The sequence below is a fragment of the Centroberyx gerrardi genome, chromosome 1 (genome assembly GCF_048128805.1).
Source record: "Centroberyx gerrardi isolate f3 chromosome 1, fCenGer3.hap1.cur.20231027, whole genome shotgun sequence".
Taxonomy (NCBI): Eukaryota; Metazoa; Chordata; class Actinopteri; order Beryciformes; family Berycidae; genus Centroberyx; species Centroberyx gerrardi.
Genome location: NC_135997.1, coordinates 34737331 through 34751415, shown reverse-complemented (window position 1 = coordinate 34751415; position 14085 = coordinate 34737331). Strand labels below are relative to the sequence as shown.

The 14085-nt window shown below is 42.2% G+C and overlaps 1 protein-coding gene across 1 annotated transcript; it reads right to left on the bottom strand.

The window, feature by feature from the left end:
• Positions 1 to 1370: 1370 nt before the first annotated feature.
• dnaja2a (DnaJ heat shock protein family (Hsp40) member A2a) lies at positions 1371 to 13996 on the bottom strand. Its single transcript, XM_071910533.2, has 9 exons — positions 13871 to 13996; positions 12529 to 12588; positions 10214 to 10443; positions 9960 to 10040; positions 9649 to 9782; positions 9362 to 9558; positions 4631 to 4775; positions 3860 to 3987; positions 1371 to 2675 (listed from the first exon to the last, which is right to left on the bottom strand). Exons 1-9 carry the CDS (start codon positions 13946 to 13948, stop codon positions 2487 to 2489), a joined length of 1242 nt encoding a protein of 413 aa, XP_071766634.1. The 5' UTR covers positions 13949 to 13996; the 3' UTR covers positions 1371 to 2486.
• Positions 13997 to 14085: the final 89 nt, after the last annotated feature.

The window sequence follows — 14085 nt, the reverse complement described above, 5'->3', positions numbered from 1 at the left end:
ACCATGTTGCATGTAAGAAAAGTCAGTAACACCAGCAATTAAAATACAATGTTTTTATGGTGAAATATATTTATTACTTTTTCGATTTTTTTCAAATGACAAAGACAGTACAATTCACAGTAAGTGTGTGTGTGTATAGAGAGAGAGAGAGAGAGAGAGAGAGAGAGAACATTGCTTTTCACTCACTACAGTAACAAGGAGGTTCTATAGAGAGCCTAAGTCCCTCCCCTTCCGCTGTCCCCCATGGGACCTTATTTCGGAAAAAATATGTACGGTAGAATTGTGCCATGACTTACACATATGATGTTTTGTCAATTTAAAAGATAATTTTGCAAGTCAAGAAAGTCGCAGTTTGTTGTAAAACAGTAATGTTTAGTTTTGTGTGAAACCGCTCAGTGAACTACATCTCTCGTCTCGCACAATATACGTCACCAACACCAACATGGAACGAAACATAGGAAACACACACAGGCATCGCGTTAACGTTAGCCCCCACTGTACTAAAACTATCCTAAACCAGTTTAAATCCGTTCTTACTGTCTACCTTCCAGGTTGTGTATAATACTCCTGCTATCTGAGAGGGACTTAGCTTCAGCGGCTCTGGGTAGCTTGTGGAGAGAGGAAGTTACGTCACTTGCGCGACTTTTGGGTGTGTAGTCTTTCTAATTACGTACGTTTTACAGTCTTATAGTTCAACAGTTTTACCACAAACTGCGACTTTCTTGACTTGCAAAATTATCATTTAAATTGACAAAACATCATATGTGTAATTCATGGCACAATTCAAACGGGATCAAACAATTATTTGTCTCTCGCCGTTGACTACCGTACATATTTTTTCCGAAATAAGGTCCCATGGTGGTCCACCGGAAGGGGAGGGACTTAGGCTCTCTATATTAACAGTACTCACTATTCAAATCATCACAATGCACAACCGACAAGCATAGTTAACATCAATGTTATCATTACTGGCTCTCTAGCTGCTAACGTAGCTACTGTAATCCCGCCCATTGATGATTTCATTGGTTTAGCGGTCGCTCTGTAGCCCCGCCCCGTTCTGCAGACTGCAGCTGGGTGCTTCTCCCATGCGCGCCGCCGTACTGCTGTGACGTCAGCTGTGTTGATGTCGGTGTACTCGGGCGGAATGGATCCTGCCCCTTCATTTTCGACTGTGCACTCCGACTAGCACGCTTGAACGTCCGTTCTGTTGCTCTTTTCCTTGTCTGAAGTCGTCGCAGCATAACCAACTCATGTCATTTGACTTGGGGGAAGTTAGCGTGTGATACATCCAGCTGTTCAGTTGGATGTTGCACCTTTACTGGACAGAATGGCAGCAGAAAAGAATAGAGAAAACCAAGGCACTACACAGATTAGATGATTGATATTTCAACATTTTATTCAACAACTTCATAAACGTTTTCTTAAGAAGTGTTATTAAATTGTATCCTTTGACTGAATGCTTGATAAGTGCAGGAACCAAAGCGGTTTTTACATGCACATGATCTCAGCACAGATACAGGCCATAGATTTGTCATTTCACTTATGTCATTTTTCTTTTTAAAATCACACAACTTTGAATACAGCAGCTGATAAAGCTTACCAACAATCAGTTCCATCATATTATACACAATATCCAATATTCTGTTTGAATTTAAAATATAAAGAAAGGAAAACAAGTAAAAACCTACAGAGAAAGTAAAGCAGTAAAAATCAAGCGGAGAAACATAAATCCTAAGAATGTTGCTGAGTGAATGAATCCATGAATAAATGAGTCCAGGTATGTGTGCTTCACATCGCTCAGCTGTATTTCTGTATATGCACATTGGTTAGTTTTTAAATTAATTATTGTAAATACTATGAAAACAAAATGCAAGTCACACAATGAGCAAACAAGAGAGGACCCTTTCTGCATCTGATCTGGAGTTCCCATTAGGGGGAGGGCTAAGAGAGGAGGATGCTGGGAGTTTAACAGGGGGGGACGTACTGAGGAGTAAGGAGGGCTAGGGCTTCACCTTGAACCCCAGATCACAGACCCAGATTATAAACGGCATTAAACGAGGCAACCGTCTGTTTCAATACATTCCAGATATTTGAAAAACTTGAGGACTTCGTCTGGTTTTGTCTTACAACACGACATTTCCACGCATCTGCTGTTCCAATAAGTGTCGGGTTGGGAAAAAACAACCGCAACAAAAAGTAAACCTTTTTGAATATCTGAATCCGTTTCAAATACAGTGGCTGCCCCGGTATAAGAGCGAGTCTCCCAGGCCAAGACCAAGATCAAGTCAAGCACTTAAAACAATAACAATGGTCAACTATTCAATTCATCGTCGTTCAATTTAGTCCCAAGTTTTTCATCCGCGTCTGGGGAACTACCAAGCCTATTCAAATCTGAACCGCCTCCTTGTTTACTCTGCTGTGCAACTCGTACATTTTCTCCCGAAGCGGGGTGTGGTTCACGTGTACGTATGTGTGAGCGCGCGAGACTACTGGTGGGCGCACTGCACCCCTGGCCCGTGGTGGCCGCCCTCCTCGTCGGAGCTGTCGTTGTAGGCCTCTCGGCGGCCGCCGCCCGTCGAGCTCTGGCTGGCGTCGTAGTCCTGCAGGTCGACCTCCTCGGTGTCGCCGCTTATGACGGGCGTCTCTGACCGCGAGGGCAGCAAGTCCTCCAGCTCCTACATGGGGTCAAAGTTCAACACATTACAGCTTACAATAGACTAGGGATAACGTACACTACGAAACCAAACCCCTTCATTTTATCCCTGAAATGTCCTTAATTTCTCCATTACATAAACATTATCCATTAAAAATAACAGCTTAATGCCATTATAAGGGATTTATGCATGGGTTGGTTCACCGAGACACTAGTAATTAAGGGATTTCCCATGCCTTTTATGCATGATTTACAGGGTTATTAATGAGTTATTAATGGAAAGTTCCTGTCTCCCTGAATTTTACATTATATTTTACATTAAATTAGAAAGTAAGGAGTCAAAATAAAGGGGTGTTTAAGGCATTTTCATCCATTAATAACTCCCATAAGTCATTTTAAGGGGATTTTGCATGAATTAAGGGGTGAACTAATATAAATGTAAGATTATTTTAAGGGATTACTGGTTCGTAGAGGTAGTTTAACCACATGGTAGGGTCGAGACATTGAACCACAGCTACTTCTGGCTCAGGTGGTTAACCTCTGAATAAACTGATAAAGAAACTACAACCACCTCAAATCTTTAAACAGGCTTTGTCTTTGCAATTTGACTTGAAATGTTTCAAGTCATGGTATTGGTTTCCCAGGGCATATGTAGTTATAAATTCATTTAAGTTAATTTGACTCCACATGTCAAATCAAGATGGATATATATTATTGTCAATGATATATGTAGTGGCTATAAAAAGTATTCACCCCACTTGACTTTATGCACATTTTATTGTGCTATTAAGTTATTTCAAAATGCATTTATTCAGGATTTTCAGGTAAGAGTTCTATGCAAAGCACTCTATTCTATCAAAGTGACAACAAAACAATTTTTTAATTTTCCAATTAATTAATTTCCCCATTATTTAGCGGAGAGGAGGTTCCTTCACTAGATGGGACTCAATTGGATTAAGAAATGATAAGCAAACTTTCCTAGTGTGGCAGTTTAGGTCAAACAAAATCAAAGGGATTGAATACATATGCAAAATATATGTTTTTGTTTTTTTTTTAAATATAGGTAGTGTATTATTGTCGCCAAAGCACTAAGAACTAGCTCTGGCCAATAGATGATGTGAATGTTCTGATTGTTTTTACGGTGAACATCCAAACAATGCCAGGTGGCGATAGACAGTTAACCTTGACCAGTGCGGAGTGTCGTACCGTGAGCTTCTCAGGGCTGATCCAATTGTTGCTGGGGAACTGGACGTCAAACTTGATATACAGATCTCCCTTCTCGAAGGGGTTACGGTACTGCGGCATGCCCTCCCCTCGCACCACCCTCACCGAGCCTGGGAAAGACACAGAATGTTAAAAAACAAGATTCCTATACATTTTCCTTTTCAGAAATGTCATACTTTTTCCAGACTTCAATTTCTTGATGGGACATTTAGATTTTGGTCAGTGAAATGTAATGAAGTCTGCTGATAGTGGCTGAGCAACATGACAGTCAACTAACCCATATCTTATTACATCTGAAAATGATTCTCCTCAACACAATACGGGATATGACAGTGGAGTCTACAACTGCATAAGATGTGTAGTCTTTGTGTGTATGGGGACTGCTAAGTGGGGTTAGGTTTAAGAAATGGGCATGTGACTGAAATGTTTTTAGAAGTCCTTCCAAAACCCAGAATTAGCTGGGAATATGGGAACAGCAATGGGAATGTCTAACAATCTGATGTGCCTTTGAGCAAGGCACCTAAGCCCAGCACCACTGGAGCTGCTCAGTGGCAAGACTGGTTGTACTGGACAACTGTCAGGTGTGAGTGTGAGATGTGCAAGACCCTCCCTCCTCCTGCTACTAGTCCACCTCAAATATGTAGCATGTGTTGCAGGTAAACTCGCCTGGTTAAATAATGTTAAAATAGAAGAGAAAAAAGGCTGCAGTAACAAGTGAGAGTGTTAGTGTGAAGCATAGGAACTAGCAGTCACCTGGCTCGATGACTTTGCCAGCAGGATACTTGACTACGATCTGTCTGGCGTCTAAGTGTTTCAACGTAAACTGGAAGCCGCACAGCGCCTCCACTAGGCCAATCTTGTGGGTCATGTGCAGGTCATTACCGTCTCGTCTGTATGTCTGCAGGGGGAGAGAGAAAAGTTAAGTAGTTGATCATTTCTATAAGTTTTAGTCTTTTTCATGATGTTAAGTCCATCCAGAAACCATGGGCCACGAACACAATGTCCAACTATGGCATCTGATGGCCAAAAGCAGCACTGTGAGCAATGAGGAGCATTACATTCTGTCAGTAACATTGTTACAATATTAGCCAATGTTACTGCCACATTGCTAGCATACCCTGTGTAAAATTTTGATATTTAGCTGCATTAGCAAGAAATAAATATCTCAAATTATTTTTTTCATGCCACTGCAACCCATGACTTTTGCACTACCTTTTTCTCTGCATTTACTGGTAGCCTTTGTTAGGCTGCTAGTACTGAAAAAACTGAAAAAAGGCATAGATTAATAGATCGATCTCTGGGTTTTAAGAATCGACATCGGATTGTCCAAATTAAAATAGCAATTAATTTGAAAATCAATATTTTTTACCCAGCCCTACTGAGATATTCCCCACTTGATGGTACAAATTGCAGAAATGTACACAAGAGGGAAGCAAATCCACCTATGTCAGCAGTCCAAGATAATAAAAATGTAAATCATCCATTATATTCACAGTAATACAATCATCTGCTTGTACGAAAAGTGAGTAATGTCTGGTGCAGTTCATTTATGACGGATTTTGATAAATATAAATACTTTGGATGTGGACATTCAAATGATTTATATGAGCACGCTTCCAGTTGTAGCAGCAAGATGCCATCCTGTTCTACCGCTTCTTCTGAAATGACGTGAGTGTGACAATAGCCTTGGCTGGGTTCATCAGGAAAATGGATCAATTGTCTATAAATAGAGTCCTGTGGGTAGGGGAGGGAAAGAAAAACCACACACACACACACACACACACACACACCCTCTGGTACATCTTAATGAGGATTAAGGAAACACACACACACACACAGAGCAGGCCATGTCACTGGGCTCTCAGCACACTAGCCTGGGAAACCGATTATACTACGTTTAATCAAAGTAACATAACACCATTTACTCCGTACTGGCATGAATTTACATTGATTTGTTTTCTTAATTGCAAGCAAAACTAAAATGTTTAATTAGGCTACCCACAGGTGTTAAGTGCATTATTGTTTCCACGCTGCACTGACTCATATCGGCCCACCATGCCAACGTCATCTCCAAAAGAGAATTTTTTGGCTATAATGCATATCAATACCACCAGTCAAATGCATTTCTCTATCTCCATCAGCAAATACATGTAATATGAAAAATTGTGCTAACACTATGCTATTATTATACAATTACATTGTATCTGCAACCAGCTAGGCTACAAAAAGGGGCGTGGATGCCGGAAAAGAGTAGCGCTGCCCTGACTACTGCCCCCATGTTCAAAAAATGTCATGCAACATAAAAAATTCTTGCTCCAACATATTCCATGAGCTTGTTATGTTACATATGAAATCTATAGAATTCCATTGTTGTGGGTTGTCAACAATGGAATATTCACCATTGCAAGTTTTAGTGAATGTAATCCCTTGTTCAAACTCTGTACAGTGTACAGCTCTGGCAGTGTAGCCCTGTCAAGACAATCTGGTTATCAGCACTCAGCCAGTCAAGAGACTTGAAGCACATCTCACCAGCTGGACCCTTCTGTTCAGGCACACCAGACATTTAAGTCTAAAACCTTGGTGCAATAAGCAAATGGCTACCCATCTCTCTAACCTCATGCGTAGGAAAAATCCAAGAGATGATGTTCTCCAAGACACGATCAATTTTTCATCCATTTTTATCTTGCTTGTTTAATTTACCCAAAGATTTTCAAAGAGTGTGTATATTAACTCAAATTTACTGCTAAGAAGCTGCTGTTGTAGCTAAGATAATGATGTTCTTGTTCACTTGCTGCCTTTGGCTAAGCAAGGTCTCGTTTCTCCAGACCTCCGTTGAGAGTGATGGCAAACGGCACATACAGCCCCTGGATGGATGTGACATCAGAAGTACCCCAAGGAGGGGTGGTCTCCCCTTATCCGTTTCTTCTCCACATGCCCACTCATGAGACTGGTTTCGATGACACTCTGGACACTGGATATGCAAATGATGTGGGGCTGTTGCGGGCCATACGCCTATCCAATATCAAGGAGGACACATCCATGGACCGGGACGCGAAGAGGGTGGATGAATGTGCAAAAAGACACATCATGTTGCTAAACAGAAAAATCTGTGCTGCTATGAATATGCTTTGCACGTGCTCCACCACAACTATCTTGTCTGACACAGGGGGTACAAGAGGCAGAAAAGAAAGCGCCTTCATTTCCGAACAGTGTTGGCATCTGCGGATGACCTGGTCACGGTCTATACAACTCTTATCAGGCCATGCCTTGAATATGGCTCAGTGCCCTTAGTGGGACGCACAAGAAAAACAAACAAGAAGCCAAGCTGGAGAGAGTCCAGACACAAGCTCTTAAAATAATCAGAATAAGAGCAGGTATCACCTCCCAAGTCCTTCCCTTACTTCAAAGCAGGAGAGAACGAGCGAGCAGCGCAACTGATAGACATGCAGCGACCACAACATCCACTGCATGAGCTCCTCCCTCCAAAACGAGGAAAGTGCACCCTCAAAACACTGGAGAAACCACAACAACTTGGCAGAATGCAGTCCTAAAACAAACTGCCTGGAAAATATGCCTGTGCAATATAAAGTTCAGAAATGTGCAATACAGCCAGGTGTGTAATGTCAAATTCAGAAATGTGTTCTTTTATCATCACCATTTTTCTAGGGCTCTGTGATAGGCTTGGGCCGGTGTGAGAATTTGAAATCCGGTCTGGTATCCATCAAAATATCTGCTACAACCGGTAATATCAGCTTTTAACAACAAGAGAGCTTACTACAACCGCATGTTAATGCAATATGTGCAGGACAGGTTCATTTGGAATTGATCAAGTTTGCCCAATGCTAAGCAGTAGGGATGGGCATTTTAAGTAATTTCAATATTCGAGTACTCGCATGAAATTATTATAGAGTACTCGAGTACTGGTATGGTCCGAAATTAACACCCAAGCGAAAATGCGGGTAGGGGTCTGTGTCTGACTGGAAACACACAAGCGGAACCAAAGTTTGGCTAACGCTAAACAGTTAATTTCATAGGCTATAGGCCTGTAAGAATATCTATTACTATCTAATGCTTTCACATTTATGTAAATTGGCCAACAACGGAAAACAAGTGCAATTTGAAATTCATTTATTGAACAACCAGGCTACCTTGTCGGCACTTTGCAGATCAGCCCTCAATTTCATCGCGCTTTCCTCATACATCTTCTCCACTCTCGTAGCTGTTGTTCGCCGCGATGGTAGCTTGTACTCCGGCTCAACAAACGCCATCAGCTTGCGGAAGCCTTCTCCTTCCACAAAGCTTAACGGGAGCATATCTCCAGTCACCATTTTCGTGATGAGCTGGCTAATCTTCTCTGCCCTGGTGGCATCACAACGGCGTGTGCTAACACTGCTAGCAAATGAGGTGATGCGAGACCGCCTGTTATCCATCTCTGCTGTTTTCTCCTTGTGCTTAATGTGCAAATGGTTAATCATCGAACTAGTTGTTCTATGATACGCAAGTTAAACGTTACATAGCTTGCACTGCACATTCATTTCGTCTATTTTGTCGAAATAATTCCAAACATCACTCTTATGCCTGGTCGCCATTCTGCCTGTAATGTTAGATCCTGTAACAATGCGTACGCAGATCTATCATTTTTGCTAGCAGTCCCGTCCAAAAAATGTAAACTTTTAATATAGAACAGGGTCAATTTACGTTTATATTTATTATATACATGTTTTTTTTACAAAGCAAAAAAAAATGCGAGTACTCTATACGTTGAACCATTGAACGAATAGTGACGTCCAAATCAAGTCCTCGAGTACTCATGCCCATCCCTACTAAGCAGCGCTCTCTCCTCTGTATACAGTGAACCTCGCTTGACCAATGTTTGTATCACAATGTGTGTTTGAAACTGCAATGGCTCATCTATGCTGACAAAAAAATATTTTTCCTGGTGAATGTTTTAGTAACAACTAGATTATATAGCACCTTTCGTAACAAGAGTTACAAAGTGACATACAAGTTGCATAAAGGATTTGAATTTATTAAGTTTACGTATCTCATGCATGTGCCTGAGCACGTTTGGATGGAGGAGTTACAGGAGGGAGGGAGAAGAGAGGGGGGGGGGGGGGTTCTTTGTTGTATACTTTCAAATTCTTGCTGATTTCTCCAAAGTTGCCAACAGCAGCTTTAACAAGTGCGCTAGAGCTTTCAAGGTGCTCGGGAGGAGGGATATGGTGGGGGATATGCATGATAGGAGTGAGTGAAACTATGTTGACTTTAAAATCTCCACCTGTTAACACCAAAGTGTTGTGGTGGCCCAGTGTTGGATCTAAGAATCGCTAGGGCTGGGCAATAATCAGGGATGTGATTGGATCATGACAAAGAAACTGGAAAATCGGGGGGGGGGGGGGGACATCCCGAAACGAAAACTGTTTCCTGGATAATGAAAGGATTATGGGTGAGTAGGGCCACAGTATTGGGGGGAGGTCCACCTACCTCGTGCTCCTTCTCCTGCAAGACGAGGACTATATCCCCGGGCTCGACGGCAGGCGCCTGGTCAGCCTCCCCACCGAAGGTGATCTTCTGGCCGTGCTTCATGCCTTTGTCCACGTGCACCTCCAGAATCTTCACCTCCTTCACCACCTTCTTGCCCTCGCATTTTTTACAGCGGTCCTTCTCACTGATGACTTCGCCTGGTATGGGTTAGGGAATATGAGTTTTCTGCGCGCCGTCTACAACAGTGGAAATGCTCGGACCACTCAATGCGTCGTTATGTCCCTTACCTTCTCCGTTACAATCAGTGCACACAGACTGCATCTGTTGGACCATCCCTGGGGCCAGCTGTCTGATCATGATGCGCATGCCACGCCCCCTACAGGTTACACACTTCTGTACAGCACCCGTCTTGCCGCCCTGCCTGCATGCATACACACACACACAGGGATGGATGTATAATTAGACAGGGAAGATATGGTAACTTGAAATACCACTATTCTATTTCAGTGGGGGCAAAAAGTGCAGCACCTTTCTACATTTAAAGCAGCAATAACAAAACAAATGTAGAGAAAAGCACAATGCTGACTACACAACTTACCCATTACAAGTGCTACACAGAACATTCTTGCTAAGTTGTAGTTTTGTTGTTTTCCCATTGTAAAGGTCTTCCAGGGACACCCTGTTGAAAAAAGACAGCCTGTTTAGGTACTGTACAGGTGACATAAGACAGAGTCTGGGTACACGTTTGGCTTAGATCCTTAACCACAAGCCAGGAAATACTTTGCACCTACAACAATTTGCCAAATAGAAAACATTTTCACAGAACAGCACCAAACCTTCAGTTATCCTTACTTTAGTGGATGGACCATGTCCTCTCCTCTCCTCCGACCTCCGTTCCGGGTGCGCCCCCCCTGGCCACCCATGAAGCCAAAGAGGCCGCCACCAAAGATGTGGGAGAAGATGTCATCCATCCCCGCGCCACCACCACCTCCTTCCCGCAAGCCTTGTTCCCCATAGCGGTCATAGAGCTCCTTCTTTTCTGGGTTGGTCAGCACCTCATATGCAAAGCTTATTTCTTTGAACTGTGTTTTGATGGGGAGAGACCAAAGAGTGTCGTAAGATGTAGGCCTAGTATTCAGTGTAAGGAAGGCCTTGCTTGCTTTTACAGAGCAGCAGACATTTCAAAAGAACTGGGCAATTTCTGAAAGATAAAACTAGCCAAGACTCAAGATTAACTATAATGGAATGGGATTCAAAATAAAATAAAAACTAGAGTAAACTATAGGAATGCCATGCAATATTTTGGTATAGTCAAGAAAGACATAATGTCTCTATACACAATTTTGGATCATGATTCTAAAAACACATAATCTTGGATTTTGTTTAAAACAGTAGTCTAATGTGCAGTAAATGTGAAAATCTAAATATTAACCATGATCTTTTTTTGCTGAACTTATCATTGCAACCGTGAAACTCATGCTGGTACTTGTGAATGGCCAATAATGTCAGTGTACCATATACTAATTGGGCCCTAGACTCAGACCAATTTAAACAACTATAGGTGAGAAAATGTCCTTGTTATAGGTTGAGAAATAGAACAGAAGGCTTCACTTTCTAACTGCTTCACAATGTATAGCACAACTCTGTCAACAGAAAGTGAACTGGATAGAATTCCATACTATTAGTGACACTGTGGTGCTGGAAAGTAACTGCTGTACTCGCACATTTCATTTCAACCAGGAAACCTTGAGTGTCTTGGCTAGGCTACATTTCAAATTACCATATGTCAAGGTAATTCACTAAGGAAAGACAATCGGAAAGGGAATTTCCACCGACAGTGGTTTTACTCCATCGTCGATCCCTGATGTTTTTGTCCAATCACTCAACCCTGATGTACGAAATTGTCCTTTGACATTGCTGAGGCCAAGAAGGTCCAAATCAAAGGCTGTAGTAACTAGATTGAAGGGTATATGATGTTGAAGTTTACACCTATAGAGAACGTTGGCAGTTAGCTACTTAATTTTGTTCGTATTATATTTATCTCCACTATCTAATGTCTAATTGTTTAATTTGTAGTCTACAATGACTTTTAACAGTATCAGCTGTACAGTGCTTTCTTACTAAATAGTCTGTTTGTTAAAGGCCCTGACACACCAGGCTGACGGTCGGAGGTTTCATTTATCTCCAGCTCTCGACACAGGTTCGGGAAAGCCCCTTGAGCCTGTCGCTGGAGTAACGTTATTCATGATTTCACCCATTTAGTGCGGTTTCTCCTTATTTTTCGCCTCCGCCTCTTCCTTTCTTCTTCCACAACCAAAAGACCAAGGGCTGACAACGCCAGTGCCATTTGCAACTTCTTATCAGACATAAGGTATGGAGAGTTATTTCCCCTCACGCAGGCGCAGAACGTACGTGCTAGTTGGCCGTCGGCTGTAGTCTTTGCGGTGTGTTCAAGTGCAACTTTTTGGACCAGACGCAGGCGACGTGAGGCGACGCAACAGTCGGCCTTCGTCGCCGCTGGTTCTTTGAAGTCGGTTTGGTGTGTCAGGGCCTTTAGTCTGAACCGAGGTGGCATTGATACATTTACTTGTTTAAATTGGTCTGAAGAAGAGCATTAGGACAGAATAAAAATAAAAACTGGACTGCATTTGTAATAAATGTAGCAGCTTAATTTCACATCATCATAAATGGCTATTTAAGCAAAGGCACAATTCTCATCACTAACAAGGTGCAGTCAACTTATCAGGTCTGAGCGACAAGAAGAAACTGAGCACAACCCCAGCAAGATAAAGACTGAGACTGAGAGCCCCTTTCTGTTGAAATGCAGATAAGGGTTGGGTGGGTGTTGCACAGTGCACTACGGAAGTGGTATGAGCGAGGATGCTGACTGGAATGCAAGTTTAAAACCCAAATGGTTACTTTATTTATGAATCCACCACTTAGCACACCTCGTCTTGTTTCCACTTTGACGACTAACTTCACTGTCAAGTAAGAATCTCCCTTGAGGGGATCTTCACCATTGGCACATTCTTAAGGTTTGCTGAAGTTAGGTTATGCAAAGTCAACTGCTAAGATAAGTATATTCAAATACTGAAATCATTTTATACAGTTTTACTGTTGTAACAATCGATTTAATTCCTACTGTATGTCACGTTTTATATTCTTACCTTGTCACCAGCATTGGGGTTCTTGTCAGGGTGATATTCCTTTGCCAGTTTGCGGTATGCCTAGGATTAAGCAACAAAGATGAACGTCATTAACCTCATCCTCTTTCTACACATGGAGATGATTGAAATCATACACCGGCATGACTCAAACACGGGTTAGCCCTCGTCTTCATATCGCTTTAATTATGAACCTTCTCTATTGTTTGCGCAATCACACGTCATGCCTGGGGAATCCAGATATAACCGGCAAACCCTGTTTGTTTCTAGTTTAAGCTATTTGGCTAGTAACAGTATAAATTCACAGATTTACCAAGTAAGCTATCTCAAACCATTCCTTAAAGTGATGACGGAGATTCAGTTGCTTAGTGTTAGGCTGTATTCTTAATCCTCCTATCAACAGAGTTCAAAATGTCCGACAATTATAACGCTAACGTAAACATGTGTTTGCCCATGAGTATCTTACAACTATTTTCCAACGATACTGCTTAAATTGACGAACGTTTGCTAAACTTGCGATAACGTTTACCAAGTGACTGACGTTAGCCAAGTGCTAAGCACCAAGAAATGTTTCTAGCTCGCAAATAACTGGTAAACAAAGACACGGACTGGGGCAGCTAACAACTAGTAGCTAGCATAGAGACTGGGGCATCAAGATAACAATTTAGTAATCTCTACGAAACTGGTTCGACTGCTCTAGAAGTGAAAGAAAGAATCCATACTTTGTCATGGTTACTACGTCAGTCATGGTTGGTAACGCCATTTGTTAGCAAGCGCTACTTACTAAGCTAAGTTTATGACTGTGAATCAAAGATCAAAACCGAAGTCAACTTCCTAACTGTCCTATTATTCGTCTCAGCCATCATCGTCATGACAGAAAAATAGGTCTGTTTGTTCGCTGGTAGTTTCCAGACTGTGCTGGAAACTGAAACTGGTTGTTTCCACATCTTTGTCAGGCTGACATGACATACAGCTAGCACCTCGCTAACGTGAGGTCAATCACTTGATTTGTTGCAAGCTAACGAGTGAACTACGCGACCCAACACTAACTTTCCTGCTTCGGTTTAGGCGACAATACAGATGCTGATCTGCCTGTAGCCAGGAAATCCAACATCCCTTTATTATGTTATCTAAACGCTGAGAGCCACTTGGTTAAAGTATTATACCCCGTAATAAATATTTGAACTTCTAGGCCAGCTAGCCAGCAGGCTAGCCCACGTCGTAGCTAACGCTAGCTAGCTGCGCATAACAACGTATTTCCTGGTTGTAACGTACCAATTCTAACTCGAAACCCAGCACAGAGATTAAAGTTCATATCATTATTTGTGTCGCTCCGTGTTATTACCTTCTTCAGTTCATTCTCGGTGGCAGATGGAGACACGCCGAGAATATCGTATAATTTCGTATCGACAACATTCGCCATGATGTTGCTGGGGATGGTGCTTCGGCAAGGAGGTGGATGGAGAAAGAAAAGAGCCGGTGGAAACGGTTTTCTTCGCCTTCTCCATCTCAGTTTCCGGTAGGCTAGCTGCTCTGAGGTGCCCGCTGCTGCCCCCAGGC

Excerpts from the sequence above, each read along its gene's own strand:
- dnaja2a (XM_071910533.2), bottom strand. The coding sequence starts at position 13,948 with ATGGCGAATGTTGTCGATACGAAATTATACGATATTCTCGGCGTGTCT. Across the intron at positions 12,589-13,870 it reads CCGAGAATGAACTGAAGAAG|GCATACCGCAAACTGGCAAA; the intron begins GTAATAACACGG and ends GCTTAATCCTAG. Across the intron at positions 9,783-9,959 it reads CTGTGTAGCACTTGTAATGG|GCAGGGCGGCAAGACGGGTG; the intron begins GTAAGTTGTGTA and ends GTATGCATGCAG.